The sequence below is a fragment of the Mandrillus leucophaeus genome, unplaced genomic scaffold (assembly GCF_000951045.1).
Source record: "Mandrillus leucophaeus isolate KB7577 unplaced genomic scaffold, Mleu.le_1.0 Scaffold145, whole genome shotgun sequence".
Classification (NCBI taxonomy): Eukaryota; Metazoa; Chordata; class Mammalia; order Primates; family Cercopithecidae; genus Mandrillus; species Mandrillus leucophaeus.
Window position 1 is genome coordinate 394,232 of NW_012101421.1, and position 16,534 is coordinate 410,765.

At 33.8% G+C, this 16,534-nt stretch overlaps 1 protein-coding gene across 1 annotated transcript in view; it reads left to right on the forward strand.

Annotated features, from left to right (window-relative positions):
• The window catches only part of DSG1 (desmoglein 1), a 35,781-nt gene that overhangs the window by 6,462 nt on the left and 12,785 nt on the right, over nt 1-16,534 (forward strand). The window contains exons 2-11 of the mRNA XM_011974368.1: nt 2,351-2,386; nt 2,638-2,769; nt 3,951-4,106; nt 5,526-5,670; nt 7,329-7,495; nt 9,181-9,315; nt 9,606-9,791; nt 12,255-12,514; nt 14,196-14,335; nt 15,641-15,910. Of these exons, the coding sequence (XP_011829758.1) occupies nt 2,351-2,386; nt 2,638-2,769; nt 3,951-4,106; nt 5,526-5,670; nt 7,329-7,495; nt 9,181-9,315; nt 9,606-9,791; nt 12,255-12,514; nt 14,196-14,335; nt 15,641-15,910 (1,627 nt within the window). The remainder of the gene's footprint in view (nt 1-2,350; nt 2,387-2,637; nt 2,770-3,950; nt 4,107-5,525; nt 5,671-7,328; nt 7,496-9,180; nt 9,316-9,605; nt 9,792-12,254; nt 12,515-14,195; nt 14,336-15,640; nt 15,911-16,534) is intronic.

Consider the following 16,534-nt stretch of genomic DNA (forward strand, 5'->3'; position numbering starts at 1 on the left):
TCGGCCTCCCAAAGTGTTGGAATTACAGGCATGAGCCACCGCGCCCGGCCCCCTCCTTCCTTTTTTTTTAATTCGTTTGTTGTCCTTGTTCCTAGTTCAATAAATGCAGAAATTCTTCTAGTTTTATCCTCAATTGCAGGCTGCTTCTTGATTGTATCCTCTACTTCAGGAATTTCAAATTCTCACATGATTTCAACCAGCCTGCCTGAGCAGATGTACCTCAAAATCTATATATCCAGTTTGAACTTTTGCTTAACTTTTGATCCATGTTTCCAGTTGCTGATCATCTTCACCCAGGCATTATCTGACATCTCAAACTCAGTGTGTTCTAATCTGCTAAATTCTATTGCTGTCTTGTTCCCAGTCCCACAGTTTAAAACTGTCATCCCCTGAGCTTCCTCCCTCGCTTGAACACCCCCATCCCATTTGTTCTCAAGCCCTGCCAATGCTATGCTGCAGTATGCCTTGATCTTTCCCCGTCCACTCCCTCTGCCTCTGCTCCAGGGTACCTCCTTCTCACCTCCGGTCTGCTTTGATACAGAGACCCTCAAGAGGTCTGTAATTACCGCCTCTTCCCACTAGTCCTACCGACTGTTGTCACTAGTCCTACCAACTGTTGTCAGAGTAAGCTTTAAAACCACAATTTTATCATGCCCTTCCCACATCTAAGTACTTCAATATTTTCCTACTGCACACAGGCATTTAATATTAGAGCTGCAAAGTTACCTGTATAAAATTTAGTCTACTTTTCTCATTACAAGTGAGGAAACTAAAGTTCAGAGAATTGAGGAAATATATTGAAGATTTTCCAACTCTATCAAGACTCAGATTTCAGTATTTTGCCTTTGAAAGTCCAAGAGTGACTTTGTATCAGAGTTTATTCTAGACTCTGAGCAATAGAAAATAAGCTTACACCAACCCACCACATTTTTAAGCAGACGTGGCAGTTTTTAGATTACAGATCCAATTGAGAGTCTGACTGTATGGCGAAACCTACTTGGTCTTCTGCCCAAGTTGTCTCTCATGGGAAAAAGAATGACCTAGCTTCATAAAGCTGGAAATATTTCTTAGTCATCTGCATAGTTTTCCAAAACAAACAGCAAGCACTGATGCTCCAATGCAGTAAGGGAAGTGCAATAACAAATAACAGATGCACGCACAATTCTGCAGCTATGAAGAAAAGGCTTTCAAACAGACAAATAAGGTATGCCCATCTCCCATCCCACACTCACAAACAAGAGAGAAGAGTGTTCATAAATTCACAGGTAGCAAGGAGCATGCATTTACATGAACATCATTTCATCATTTCAGTTCTGCATCCAAGATGGGTTCTACAGATAATATTTCAGTTATATGTTTTAAAATTTGGGCGATTTACTTTTCTTTTTTTTCTTCGTGCTGTATTACTATCATTGTATGTAAATATTACCAATCACAAGGATAATAGATTTGTTTAAAATCAGAATTTTTCAAGTTCTTAAAGTTGCAGTATAAATTCTTTGTAGCATGTTTTACTTAGTAGCAATTTACTTGAGGCAATAGGCTATCTCATATTTTATTGTAAAACCCACAGCTCAAGTGCAAATTTATGCTAAATTGTATTGAATTATATTTAGCCATAGGTTAATATCCAAGACTCAAATTTCCTCATCTGTAAAATGGAGATAGTATTAGTCGTGACCACATGTATTTGTTGTGATGATTAAGTGCATAGATTTACATAAATACATAATCTAATACCCAGTTATTATTTAATAAATTATAAGAGTAATAATAATCATAATTATTAATATTAAATACACAATGGATATGCAATTCTCATAATAAAAACATTATCTTTTTACACTTCTCATATTGATCATAAATATTTATTTTCTGAATTTTCTATTGTGACTTTTTTTTAAAGTAGATACTCAGAGACATTGTTTATATTTTCTTTTATGATACAATTAAAATTATAATAAGAACTTTTTTATATTTTTTAATTACTACTCTTAGTATTTTTAAATGCAAACTATATTTTCTTATATCAGTGATACAAATAAAATTTTTCATACTTTGCAATTCCAAATAAATTCAATTAAAAGTTGAAAATTTCTTATTTAGGGAGAAATACAAGTATAAAATAATAGTAATAAAGAGAAGAGTAAATTGAAAAGTAAAAACAAAAATTCTTAGCATCATCATCAGACCCAAGACATAAACCAAATCCACCTGCTATTTGGCTCATAAAATAATTTTAATGACTCACAAGCCAATGATTTCATGTCATTTTTAAAGTAACTGGATGATATAAATTTCAAAGCATTTAATTAAAAAATAACTAATGTGATTATCTTATTTTTTACAGGTGGTGGTAGAAGTTAACAGTGAATTCCGAATCCAGGTAATATATAACAAATCCATTTTTCCAAATTTTTAAACAAGAAAATAATTTGAGAATAACAATATATTTTCTGAAGAAAATGTATTCTTATAAGTTCATATAATGCTAAAATTAATAGATTACCAAAATTACCAATTTTCCCAATTAAATATCTCTGTTTCTGAGATTATATGCTCTTCCAAAAATCTCAGTGGAATTTGAATTACGAATTCAAATTAATATATACCATTTCTTTATTGCTGTCATTTAAGGTAAGAGATTATAACACTAAAAATGGCACCATCAAATGGCATTCAATCCGAAGGCAGAAACGTGAATGGATCAAGTTCGCAGCGGCATGTCGTGAAGGTGAAGACAACTCAAAAAGGAATCCAATCGCCAAAGTAAGTATCAACTCCAAAGTATAACATTGAAAATCGGAATGGATAAAGTTTCAAAAGCAACTGTCTGTTAAATATTTTGTGAACATGTCTCACTGACAAACTACAATACGGAACAGAACTATAGTCATCTAGATGATGAAAACTGAAACTCATAAGGACAAATTAAGCAGGTGCTCAGAGAAACAGGTAAACGTTGACTCATCTCTTTGGTGAAATGCATACACGTGATCATGTGTTATCCCAAACTCTAGATGAAAAAAGATCATTATTTTAATAAATAATTTGGCTTTCAGCACATTCAAAGGAAAATTTTCAATGTGTGCTCTTTTTGCCTCACAATGTATTAGAATTGAATTCCTACTTTTTTGTTTGTTTATTAACATTCACAAGGTGCCCTTTTTCATACCCCTTTTCTACTCATTTTTCTGTATCTTCCTTTCTACATACACACACACACTCAGAAACACCCCCACAAATTCATGAACATACAGATATACACATCCACAGATACACACACAAATATACACATACATCCACACAGGCGTTCACAAAGACACCCCGCTAAGATTTGTTTACAGTCAAACTATATTTTATTTCAAAGAAAGAGTTGTGGTTTCTATAACCATTTATTTGCGTGGTCTCCTTCCTTTTCTGCTAATACTTCCTTCCCATTTTCAGAATTCAGAGCTTCCACTCAAACCCAAATAACACTTGTCACCTAAATAAATCTACTTTCTTTGAAAACTTTACATTGAAAAAAAATTGAAGATTAAAGTTGCATGATGACAACATTGGTAAACTCCTTAAGAGGTCAAGCAGTTTCCCTCTGTAGCTCCCGTGCAAGCACAGACCCTGCAAATAGTACAAGATAAAATTTTTAACTGTTGAATGAATGAAGGTATGCATGATGATTGCATAGACTTAGATATAGTGGGGTGATATTTTGCTTTTTTTCTTGTTTGATAGAAGTAGAAATTGAATTTCTTTAATTACATTGTCAGTTACCATTGAAAATATGACAGCTGTAATTGTTACTCTTATCTAGGAAAATAATTCTCCATTGTCAACATTTCCTAAATAACAAGGTCATCACATGCAACAACTCTCAAGAAAGCTGTCATATATCAAATATAGAACTCTATTTGCTTCCTGTAATATTTTTACTTGTGTTCCTTCTGCAGATTCACTCAGATTGTGCTGCAAACCAGCAAGTTACATACCGCATCTCTGGAGTAGGAATTGATCAGCCACCGTATGGGATCTTTGTTATTAATCAGAAAACTGGTGAAATTAATATAACATCCATAGTTGATCGAGAAGTCACTCCTTTCTTCATTGTAAGTGGACTTCATGTCAATATATATGTTCATGCTGAAATTCTTCTCAGAAGCTCTTAATCTCAGATCATACTTAATTTGATTTCAAGAGTCTCAATATTTGGCATTTTTGGTTATTTCTTAATTCACGAGCATCCCACGACTGAAAAGAAATGCAAAGATTCAGAGAGAAGGAAATGTTTCACTTAAGTGTTAGCAAAAATGCTAATGTCTATACTGTCGTCATTGGCAAACTAGAGTATTTGTTTGGAAGGACAAATATCTAACTTTTTAATTTTTCGTTTTTTTAAAATTCAGTAAAGAATGTTAAGTCTAATGTCAAGTAATGATTCTAGAGCTACTGCAGGACTGTTTTCTGAGCAAGTATACTTTACTATAAATTTGTATTCCTCAAGCTCACCTGAGCTCCGAATGCACCTTGAAAATTCATCCTTTCTTAAGTGAATCTCACTCCATTCTTTATAGCTGTCACATAGTTTAAGTATCCTATCCTTTCAAATCCTCTACCTCATTTCCACTTTAAGCAGTTGACATTGTGACCAACTTCACAAAAAAGGCTGAGGCCATCCATCACAAGCTCCCACAATTATTTCTCTCTCGCCCAGCTCAGAAATGTTCTTCATTAAATCTAAAAGCAGGATCAATTGTTTGCTTTTTCCCACAGTATATTCCAAGACATTTCCATCGTCCTATAATTACCAGTTACTTGGAGAATCATTCCATCGCCTCTGTTTTACTGTCTCCCTTCTGCTGACTCCTTGGCTACTCCCATTCCCCTCTATCATCATGGCCAACACTTCTTAATATTAAAAATAGGAATAAAGAAACCCTATTTTGCTCCTGTTACCTCTTCTATTAAAACCCCATCAATCCATATCCCAAAATACCTTCAAATAATAATCGATATTTGCAGTTTTCATTCACATTGCCTGCCTGTATTCCTCATACAACTTTAATTCTTTAGCCTTCAATTCCAAATCTTTATTTCTCCCATCTGTACCACAATGATCCCCCACACACTTTAAAAAGGCATGCTACCCTGTTAGCTTTTCTTGGAGTACAATGCATTTTTAAAATCTTTATTATTTTTTTAGAGACAGGGTCTCATTATATTGCCCAGGCTAGTATCACAATGCATTTATATATGGAAATATGCCATTTTGTAAAATAGTACACATTACACTTAGGGATGCTTCAAATACAAATAATAATAATAATGATACAAACCCCCATGTAGCTACTACCTAGCTTAAGAATGCCACATTTGCTTTCCTTTAGTGACTGTAAGCAGGGCTTGTGCCTATGTTCTAGTTAGACATAATAATTCTTTTAATTCCCCACAGTGCTAGTATAATGCTCAAAGTAAGAACTTAATACATCTGTGTTTCACAATATAATTATTTATCTTTTCTCTCCCAGATCTACTGCCGAGCTCTGAACTCAATGGGCCAAGATTTAGAGAGGCCGCTAGAGCTCAGAGTCAGGGTTTTGGATATAAATGACAACCCTCCAGTGTTTTCAATGGCTACATTTGTAGGACAAATAGAAGAAAATTCTAATGCAAGTAAGTAATGTAGTGGCTTCCAAATCACTCCTAACAAGCAGGCACCTAACTGGAGACTAAACTATGTCAAATACACATCATGAACATAACAGATAAACCATAGAAAATATGCAGAATAGCAAGTCTTTCCTTTCAACTATGGAAGCAGCTCCAAACTGAGAGACACAAGGCGTGATTCCAAAGCAATGAGGAGGATTTTCTCATATGACTCTCAGGCCAGCCTTGTAGAAGAGTCCTAACAAGAAATTTTTAAGGCATTTTGCACAGTGGTGGCAGGGGCATCGGAATGTGAATTCAGCCTCCCAATCTAACTGTGTGGATGGGCAATCCCAGCCTTTTCTGCTCATACTGCGTTCCCCACCGCCCCACCTTTTTAAAGTTAGCTACTTCAAAATCACTTATAGAAGTCACTTCCACACAAAACTTCATTTTGTGGTTTAACCTGTAAGTGATAACTTATGAATTCCAAAAATCCCTACACTTTACTTTTATTCATTAAAATACTGTACCTATACTTTCAACTTTTAAAAATGTTATTATAAAAATGTTCATTAAATTTACATAATATGGAAAGGAAAAGGGAACAAAAATCTGTTGTCTGAATTTCCTAGTACCATTCTTCAGAGGTATGCACTGTGTACATGCGTTCTATTTATGTAAACATAAATCACATGCTTTTTAACATAAATGGTATCATCTGTTACATACTAATCCACAGGAATTTTTATATAAATATATTTTGAACATACTTCCATATCAGGACACCTAGATTGTTTCACTGCTTTCAAATAGTTGCATGCAATTTAATTATATAAATTATATAAGTGTATATAAATGTTAATTATCTAGTGAAAACATTTTAAAGGTTATGCTACAATGAATATAGGTGGGGGATGACAGATGCTTTGGAGCATTTGTAGGAAAATTGTATTTGAAATGGAGTTGGAGAGTAGAGAACAATTCCAAAGTTATGAATGAGCACTGGCAGTTTTTCACATTCTCCAATAACCCAATAATCTTCATCAAAACTACTTATAAAATTAATGAAAAATATAAGAGACAGGACAATGTATGTAGTTAAACAAGCATTTCTTTACATCTACTAATTACCTTACACTTGATGAAGGATCACCCAAAACAAAACAGTAATAATGTATATTTATCAAATGTGCATTATTCCTTAGGAACTTTATATAGTTTTCTCTTATTAATGATTTAATTCTCACATGAATTCAATGAGGATGGCAGTAATATCATCCCCATTTATAGATATAGAAACTGAGGCCAAGATCATATAGCTAGAAAGTGTTGAGAAAGTTGGGAAAATGTTGGTCTGGTCTTATTATCATTTTGTTTTGCCACAACATCCTTTAAAAAAGAAGAAAAAATACTAGAAGAAGAAATAGCCAGAATAACACGTTTCCTTTGTTTCCCAGTTATCAGCAATGTCTAGATTCCTAGTAAAATTTGATCTTTTTATTAGGCAAAGATATAGAAAAGAGCCAAGATATTCATAAGTTGAAGGAGTAGAAAGGTAAGACAATGAAGTCCACATCATATGAATCAACTAACTCTAACACTTTTTTGGAAAGGTGATATACTATACTGTAACAAAAACATAAGTCGCCCATTTGCAATCAATTTTCCTTGATTTCTAGATACACTGGTGATGATACTCAATGCTACTGATGCAGATGAACCAAACAATTTGAATTCAAAAATAGCCTTCAAGATTATAAGACAAGAACCTTCAGATTCACCAATGTTTATTATCAACAGAAATACTGGAGAAATTCGAACGATGAATAATTTTCTAGACAGAGAGGTAATTCTTTTTCTTTGTGGATTTTTAGTCTCGAATGAACTGATTCTAAAAGCAAGGATACTGAAGAGACAAAAAGACAAAGAAAATGATGTTTTAAATTTTTACCTGTATAACTTTCTACATAATTCTTTCATGTAAGAAATATTTTTTAAATGAAAAAGGGAGGATTTTTAAATTACATTTTGTGCTTTTTTCATATAGTTAATTAATTAAAATTTGCTTCAATGTAAGAAAACTATATTGTTAAAGTACATGAAAATATGCCTAAGGTACAATGAAAAACTCTATTTCTCTAAAAAGTGTGTTCTATAATAAAATGAATTTAGGAATCACTTGCTATATGTCCACATTTTGGTGAGTTACAATGCATGTGAGTATGCTGGAGGCTCCAAGAATATTTACATACTAAGTTCTCTTTCTTTAACCTAGCAGATCTAAGCTCCATTGACAACAGAACCCTTTTTCTCCTATGTAACATCTATTGATAGCCCTCCCATTCATTTACTTTGGGAAATGAACCACAGGATAAGAATGACAGTCTGATCAATCTTTTTGTTCACAGATAAGAAAATAACTAGTGATTGTTAACAGAGTAAAGTCAGCATTATGAGGTTTCTAGCATGCTATGTGATTTCATGATTTAGTTTTAAAATATGTGCTTTTTCATTATTTTAAAAAATATTGTCTTTTAATAGAATCTCGCTGACCTAAACATAAATTAGGGGCATAAGTGAGGAAACTATTTTCTGATGGTATTCAATTAATTTTGTTTTAATTATTAAAAATGACAATCTTTTTGCTGATGACTTTTAGGTTTAGGATAAATCACATTATTTTAATACTCTTTAACTATCTAAATGTTATAAGCTTCTAAGTTACCTAAGTCTCCCTTCATGCATGTTTGAAAATAAACATTAGAAGAAATTAAATGTTTACTTTTTTCTCCCTCAAACTTTCTTGAACGCCCAGTGGGATTTTGTTCATGTCAAAAGAGCTTTCATGGTAAAGCACTGTAAGAAAGGGCTGTCAGAAGGAAAGGGACTCTGCAGCCATTGGGAAGCCACCAGAGCAGATATTCTCAACCTGGGGTCAATGGAGAGACCTCAAGATGTCTCCATAAAATCCCCTCAATCATATCCATCATTTCGAATGAGTGTGCATTTTTGCATGAGTCAAAGAAAGCCTCCATAGCTTTTACCAGCTTCTAGAAATGTAAGCACCATTGAATAGAGTCAAGAATAGATACATCACCAATAACTCCATTGCCACAACCCACTACCTCCCAAAACACAAATCTATGTTACCTCTTTATATGCTTCTTGCCCACTCGGGGCTGATTATTTAGGTTATGAAATTTTCATGCCATTAACTTTTGGTAAACTTACTCTCTCTCCTTGGGATCATTCTGGTTTGTTTTACCCTTTATAAACGTTTTCAACATCTGGGCATATTATTATTAATAAGAAATGAAGCCTTTTAAAAAGTGTTGCATCATTTAAATAATGCATGATAAGCCTTATTGGGAATAATCACATGAAACCTGTGGATTTTCCATATTCTGTGTTAACCCTCCCTCTATCGTAGATTTATGTAAATGTTGAGCCAACATTTCAAAGAACTTTACATAAGACAAAGTAAAGGCTGTCTATGTCAAGTGTGATATTGCTTGTAATATGTATTTTTAGCAATATGGCCAGTATTCTCTTGCTGTAAGAGGCTCTGACCGAGACGGCGGGGCAGATGGCATGTCAGCGGAATGTGAGTGCAACATTAAAATCCTCGATGTCAATGATAATATCCCTTACATGGAACGGTCTTCAGTAAGTATTTGTTCTTGGAATTAATAACTCTAAATGCACTATATTCTAAAACATATATGAACAATTCTGCTTACAGAGGCACATGTTATGTTTATTGACATACAACCCAACTGTAGATATATACCTTTTTCTTGTGTTTATGCAAGAATATATAGATTTAAGCAATGAAAAATGAGATGAAAACCACAGATATATTTTCTAAATAATGAATTTATCAACATTCCAGTATAACCTACTATAGTTCTCTCTTTCACACAGTTTGTGCTAAGAGTTTTCACTTCTTGTTTCAGTACGACATAAGTATTGAAGAAAATACCCTAAATTCAAATATGCTCGAGATTAGAGTAATTGATTTGGATGAAGAGTTCTCAGCTAACTGGATGGCGGTAATTTTCTTTATCTCTGGAAATGAAGGAAATTGGTTTGACATAGAAATGAACGAAAGAACAAATGTGGGAATTTTAAAGGTTGTTAAGGTATGGTGTAATTATCCTAAATATTTTGTTTTCTTAATCTTTTTTCAAAATGTTAAACTTAAAATGATGCTAACATTTCACAAACTTGACTTAGTGAAAGAATAAAAATTACTGTGTTCTAAATTTATATATAACATAGAGCTTTTTAGTATAGTCTTTCTGCTTATAATCATTTAAAAAAAACAGGCATTGAATTTTAACTTGAAACATGTTGTCAATACATTACTCCCAAATAGATCATATAAATTGAAAACACTTTAAAAATAATATATTTTATGCTTACAACAAAGTATAATTAATCCTTAAGGTTAGTGTTTTAAGAATTTTTTAAAAGCATATTTAATAGGGGCTTTAAAACTGTGTCCATGTCAACATTGTAGGTCAATTATTACACACGTGGAATATCCATCATGTAAATAAAAATGTGTTTATTCCTCCAGTGTGTTTTCATAAAGTTTAAATTAAATTACTATAAATGTAGAATTATCATACTCCCATCTCACTGTGGCTGCTGATCAAGGCTTGTTAGGAACACAGATATACTGGCAATTTGGTCCAAGTCAACTGGTCCAGAACAACTGAATGCTCTTATGTCCTCCCCATATTAATGGTCCACGTTTACCTGCAGTAAAATTTCATGAGATGTGAGAAAAAAAATTTGCCTCCTAGGGAGCTGATAGTCAAGTTTCTCCCTGTGTTACACAACTTGTAGAGTCCATTTTTAAAATCTACAACAGCTGTGCATGGATTGTATATGTTTCATGCAATATGTATTTTCATGGTAAAATATAATCCTTATTTAACTATTCTTTTTCGAAATAGGTCTGGAAAACAGACTCTCAAACAACTCTGTCCCCATAAGAATCTGTGACTTTTTTGCCTCCTGTGTCTTTTTTTTTTTTTTTTTTTTTTTGAGACGGAGTCTGGCTCTGTCGCCCAGGCTGGAGTGCAGTGGCCGGATCTCAGCTCACTGCAAGCTCTGCCTCCTGGGTTTACGCCATTCTCCTGCCTCAGCCTCCCGAGTAGCCGGGACTACAGGCGCCCGCCACCGCGCCCGGCTAGTTTTTTGTATTTTTTAGTAGAGACGGGGTTTCACCGTGTTCGCCAGGATGGTCTCGATCTCCTGACCTCGTGATCCACCCATCTCGGCCTCCCAAAGTGCTGGGATTACAGGCTTGAGCTACCGCGCCCGGCCCCTGTGTCTTCTTAAAGTGTCACCATGCCTACAGCTTATATTTAACTTGATACAGTGTGCAGGTGCTTTAGTTTATCCCTCAAAGCATCCCTGCAAATTAGGTTATATTATTTCCATATTGCAGATAAAGACATTGAGGCTCCAAGAGAGCACAGAACCTGCGTAAGTTCTCATAGCTAGTAAGTAGTACAGCCAACATTTAAACCTAGTTTTCTCTAGATATGAAGCTCACATTCTTTCCATGATACTATTTAGGATTCAATACTGGGGAAATTGGAGTCTAATCTATTTTGCCCCAAACTATTATATTATTTAGAAAATTATTCAGCCTATCTGTCCTCAATATCTCTATTTGTAAAATGGGAATGATAATTGTTTGCCCAGACATATCATATATTAAATCCTTTGTTATAGCTATATATATACACACACATATATATACACACATATTTTTATATGTGTGTAATGTATACATACATTTGATTTTACAGCCATTCTTTGAATTGCAAATAAAACCAACATTAGAACAAAGATTCAAAATTTTAGCTAAATAAGAGAGCTCAATGCGTGAATCTCTATTTTTATCTAAATTACTCTTGTGAAATTTTAGAAAAATATATTTGGTATATATGGGCCTAATGGCATAATTGTTTGTGGATTTTATGTGTTGTAGATATTAATATCATTTTTCATAAAGAAAATCACTACTTGATTATTTTATGAGATAAATATTTCCTAGAACAAGTTGAAGAAAATATTTCTTTATAGTATATATATTACATTATATTATCTGATTTGTTCAAAGAGTCACACTTACAGATGTGAAATTTCTTCTAAATAGTTCTTATAGATAAAACCATTCAAATGATTGAAACCCTAATATATTTGACCCATACTGTGTAATAAATAGCTACTTTCTGAAAAACGTAAAATGATTGAAGGTAAGATAAATTGCCTTTGCACTAAAAAATACACAAATTTGACTATCCATATTATTTTAAGTTTTTAATTTGTTTGGTGAACAATTAGAGCTCATATCATACATTTGCAACTTTTCAACAATGAATCTAGGGCAATTGAATTGTTTCTTACTTTATTTGCACAAATTTACGTCAATTAAAGATTAAAAATTGTGTATTTGTGTGCATTTTTGTTTCATAAAAGAAAGAGAATCATATTTTTTTTTTTTGCTATTATCAAAGGATTTCTCTTTCACCTGGAACGTTTTCTCTTCTTATACTAAAACTATTTTACTCTGTATTTTCTAGCCCTTAGATTATGAAGCTATGCAGAATCTGCAACTTAGTATTGGTGTCAGAAATAAAGCTGAATTTCATCATTCAATTATGTCTCAGTATAAACTGACAGCAACTGCAATTACTGTGACTGTGTTAAATGTAATTGAAGGCGCAGTGTTTCGTCCAGGTTCAAAGACATATGTTGTAACTGGTAATATGGGATCAAATTATAAAGTGGGAGACTTTGTAGCTACTGACCTGGACACAGGTGGACCTTCAACGACTGTTAGGTAAGAGTGAGATTTTCAACTAATTTTCCTTACATACTGAACTTAAGTACATATGTTCTTTTTATAGATTATAAGCATCTGAGTTAAAGTACTTTTCCTTATTTTTGAAACTATCATTTAATTGTAAAAAGTACTATAAACTGTTCATTTAAAATGTTTAACTTAAGGAAACATAAAAATTCATGCAAGATGTAAGATGTTAAACTGTAAAGATGTGATATGTGAAAATAATATATCTCAAAAGTATTGACACTCCTGTATTTCTGTATTTACTGATCAATTAGCTGATTACTATAGGCCATGATTGGTCCCTCAGAAGAGTTTATGGAATGATTTTCCGATTGTAAATCTGCCCGGCTTTAAATCAATTAGATTTTATTAGCTCATTTCAATTATATTCTTCACTTTATTCAGCATTCAATATGGGTCAATAACGCTGGTATGAAAAATTAGTTGTATTAAGGAAAACTATGCCATGTTATTTTTTAAAACTATATATGCAAATATTTCTACCAAGTCACAAAAGAAAATCTGTGTGTGTACATGTACCTGTGTTTGCACATGTGACTGTGACAAGAAGAATGGGAGAAGCACTTTACTCATGCATTTTTTGTTGTTTGGGGTTGGTTGGTTTGTTTGTTTTTTGAGACGAGTTTCACTCTGTTACCCAGGCTAGAGTGCAGTGGTTCCATCCGAGTTCACTGCCACCTCCGCCTACCTGGTTCAAGCGATTCTCCTCCCTCAGCCTCCCAAGTAGCTGGAATTACAGGCACCTGCTACCACACCCGGCTATTTTTGTTTTAGTAGAGAAGGGATTTCACCATGTTGGCTAAGTCAGTCTCCAACTCCAGAGCTCAGGTGATCCCCCCTCCTCGGCCTCCCAAAGTGCTGGGATTACAGGCTTGAGCCACCGCACTCAGCCCACCCGTGTGTTTTAAAAGTTCTTTCTTGGTTTTCTCCTCACATAGTGTGAGTAGTTCTGTTAGAGGTCCTGTCACACTGTACCATGTTGCTGATGAGCTCTCTTGTACCCCACAGGAGTGAATTCACTGAAGGTAGACCCAACCCAGAGCTTAGCAGAATGCCAGAGACAGAGACAGAATTACCTGACCAGTGTTTGTTTCACAAATAGTAGATGAGAAGAAAAACATGGAAGTCAAAGATGAGAAGAGAATAGAATAGATGCTCAAGGCAAGGCCATATTTTGGAATTCAGAAGAGGTCTTTTCAAGTTCTAGTGTATGCGGAGAGGAGGAGTGGAAACAGGGGGGAAGTGCAGGCCAAGTTGATGAAATAACTTCTTTGTAAAAGAATAGTTTAGAATTAGGAGCAGCCCAGGAAATCCTAGGATCTAGGTCTTCTGTAATAATTCTGCTGCTACCTAAATCAAATGAAAATGAGACTGCAAGCATCAAAGGATTATTCTGACATCCAACTGGGCATAAAAGGACACTCCATCAGAAATGGGTGCTCAGTATTTTTTTTTTCTTAAATATAAATCTTGATGTACCCCTGAGTGGCCCCATATAGCTAAGACTGCCCTGAGAAAAAATAAAGTCTCTGGTAATTGAAAACTATATCTAGGGGTTATAACCACTCACTGAAAAAAAAATACATTTTAAATTAAAATTTCTTTTTTTAGATAGCTGACATTAATTTGTATCATTTTCTTTCAAATACAGATATGTAATGGGAAATAATCCAGCTGACCTTCTAGCTGTCGATTCAAGAACAGGCATAATCACTTTGAAAAATAAAGTTACCAGGGAACAGTATAATATGCTCGGCGGAAAATACCAAGGAACGATTCTCTCTATAGATGGTAAGAAATCAATTGACATTTTTATCTTTTCTAGAGAAAGCTGTATATATCTTAAGATACTAAAATTTTAATTATCACATTTTAAAGTAACCCCTTTCCAACAAAAATTGTCACATTGGGCATTATAGACTCATATCTTTAACAACTTGAGGCAGTATAATTTAGTAGCTAAGATCGTGAGTCCTGAAATAAGACTAGATTTGTGTCTTCTACCATCACGTACTAGCTATATAATCTTAGAGAAGTTATTTATTTATTCCATCTATAGCTGTTGTCTCTTTTTAAAAATGGAACAATAACAATATAGGTTTAGAAGGATGTGATGATAATGATAAAAATAGCAACAAAAACAAAACAGCAGGATTAGCATAGTTGAGCTGAAAGGACATGGGCTTTGATAACATACAGACGGGATTTAAACGTATTTCTGTTATATTTCAGAAATGTTTTTATTCACTTATTTAGAAAGTGTATAATTGAGTCCTAACTAAATGTCAGCCATTGTGCCAGATTCTAGGGTTACATCAATTAATAAAGTCAGACAACTGAGCTCACATCTATGTAATAAAGATTACAAAAACAACCTCAAATTATTCCCATATTTTTGCTGAATAATTCCACTTTCAATAATCTTAGGAAAAGTTTAAATATAACAAGCTGAATGCACAAGATGTTAATTACAGCACTAATAATTAAATATTGAAAACCACATCAATAATAGGCAACTGGGTAAGTAAACCTTGGTCCATTTGATATAAAATTATATAACCATCAGGAACTATATTAATAAAAAGTTTATCAAAATACAAAAGAATACTTATAGCTTAAAGTAAAAAAAGGAATGAACCATATGATCACATCAGTGTAACATAAATAATAAGCAACCATTAGGCATTATAATTAAGGACAAAAGATCATTTTAAAAAATATCAACGAGGGTTGTACTTGGGTGCTGCTACCATGAATTTGGTTTCTGGTTTTGTTTTGCTTCTTTCTGTAATTCTATACTTTTCAAATTATATATAATATCCAAATTATATATAATGTCCAATTATAAATAATATCCAAATGTAAAGAAATAATCCAATAAATAGTATTACTATGACTAATAGTTATAATAATAATATAATAATTTAATTGATTTTTAAAATCGAGTCAAAAACAAGGGATGATTTGGCAAGTGAGGAGAAATTATGGGAATAAAGACATTGAAATAAATATTGAGGTAAAAAATAATTTGGTATTGTCCAACCATTACTACACTAAATGTCTAAAATATTTCTTCCATTTTGAACGTTATTACAGATGCTCTTCAAAGAACTTGCACTGGTACAATTAATATTGACATTCAAAATGTTGATGGAGATGACAGGACTAATACACAGGCGAGCACTGAAGTTACCAATACTGGCAGAGAAGAAAGTACTTCTTCCACTGACTATGAAACCAGCACAATTTATACCCTCTCTCAGCCAGTAACTTCTACTGCATACCAAAATGGAGTAGTAGCAGACAATGTGCATTTTGGTCCTGCTGGCATTGGACTGCTCATCATGGGGTTCTTGGTCTTAGGATGTGAGTACTTTAGCAAATCCTATGCACATGTGTACCCCAAACACTGGTGGGGGAAGAGATACGTTTTCTGATTCTTTGATAAAACGTATTTTACAAACTCTCATTTTGTGCAATTATAAAGAAATTTCTACGCTTGGCACTGGGTTTATAAGGTGAAAAAAATTAAACTTCTTGACCCCTTACAGGACTGTGGAGGATAAAAACTTATTTGCAATAAGTCTCAATGTAATGGGGAAATGCCATGACAAGCAGGCTCAAATTGCTATTGCAGTGAAGAAGACAATCAGAGAAGGCTACAGAGGGGGCCGGGTGTGGTGGCTCACGCCCGTAATCCCAGAACTTTGAGAGGCCAAGGCGGGCAGATCACTTGAGGTCAGAAGTTCAAGACCAGCCTGGCCAACATGGTGAAACCCACGTCTCTACTAAAAATACAAAAATGAGCCAGGTATGGTGGCAGGTGCCTCTAATCCCAGCTACTCAAGAGGCTTAGGCAGGAGAATTGCTTGAACCCAGGAGGCAGGCGTTCAGTCAGAAAAGAGGAAAGAAAGAAAGAGAAAGAAAGAAAGAAAGAAAGAAAGAAAGAAAGAAAGAAAGAAAGAAAGAAAGAAAGAAAGAAAGAAAGAA